Genomic DNA, 1,027 nt, shown 5'->3' with positions numbered 1-1,027 from the left:
CACGGCCTGATCCAGGACATCAGCCCCCAGGCACAAGACAAACGTCCAGCGTTGACCTCACAGCCCTGCCCACCAGCCGACACACACAGCTTGGGCCTCAGCTCCAATCTCAGTTTCAGGTCAGGAGCCAAGAAACCTGCCCAGGCTCCGACGCAGGCTTGCCTGAACTTCCCCAAGAAACCGAGAATGAGTCCTTTCCAGATGCCTGAAAATGCCATCCAGGGAGGTGAGCTGGGTGCCCCAGAGACTCTCCAACCTCCGCCAGCTGCAACCGAACTCAGACCAAGTCCGTCGCCCCAGATGAGCAGGGGGACACCCGCCCAGGTGCCCAGCAGCGACTGGCAGCCTCCGCACAGCAGACCTTGCCTGCCTACTGTCCAGGCCTGCACCATGTCCCATCACCCAGTGGCCAGCCACGATGGGGCTCAGCCTCTCAGAATGCTCTTCCGGAGACTGGAAAATGGATGGTGGAGCTCCAGCCTTCTGACAGCTCCCTCGTTCCCCTCTCCTGAGAAGCCGGGAGCCCTCCTCGCTCACAGCCCTCATGTCTCAGAGAAGTCTGAGGCTCCCTGTGTTCCTGTCCCCCTGAGTGTCCTCTATGAGGACCTTCAGGTTTCCTCCTCCTCAGAGGACAGCGATTCTGACCTGGAGTGAGACTGCAGGTGGCCGGGGCTCCATTGCATCCAGCTCCCATGACTTGGAGGGGTCTGTGGGACTGAGGAGCACAGAGCAGAGAGCAGACTGTTTGTGGTGACTCCCAAGCTCCCCAGCTGTGGTGCTTCTGTGAATGTTGGAGCCCAGGCCAGGCAGGGACCAGATGCAGAGACTCTGCATCATCCAATCCTGGTGAGGGACATTGTACTTCGCAGGGCACTCCAGAAACCCGCCACCAGAAGCTTCTGTGCCAGTGATTCATTGCCTCAGAAACTGGGTGACGTTGACGCGCGGGAGTCAGACTTCCGCTGTGATGTCAGTAGAAAACTGGGGAATGACTGTGTGTCTGCTCTCTAGATGACTGAATCAGGGA

The 1,027-nt window shown here is 59.1% G+C and overlaps 1 protein-coding gene across 1 annotated transcript; it reads left to right on the top strand.

The window, feature by feature from the left end:
* Positions 1 to 3: 3 nt before the first annotated feature.
* On the top strand, positions 4 to 654 carry LOC113221299 (putative protein FAM90A10P; the record flags this gene model as incomplete). The annotated part of the gene is made up of 1 exon (XM_026450629.1): positions 4 to 654. A coding segment is annotated over one exon (651 nt), but the record flags the coding sequence as incomplete, so codon positions are not given.
* Positions 655 to 1,027: the final 373 nt, after the last annotated feature.

This window comes from Piliocolobus tephrosceles, unplaced genomic scaffold (assembly GCF_002776525.5).
Source record: "Piliocolobus tephrosceles isolate RC106 unplaced genomic scaffold, ASM277652v3 unscaffolded_23084, whole genome shotgun sequence".
Lineage (NCBI taxonomy): Eukaryota > Metazoa > Chordata > Mammalia > Primates > Cercopithecidae > Piliocolobus > Piliocolobus tephrosceles.
The sequence above is the reverse complement of the archived record's forward strand: the minus strand, read 5'-3'. Positions and strand labels throughout refer to the sequence as shown.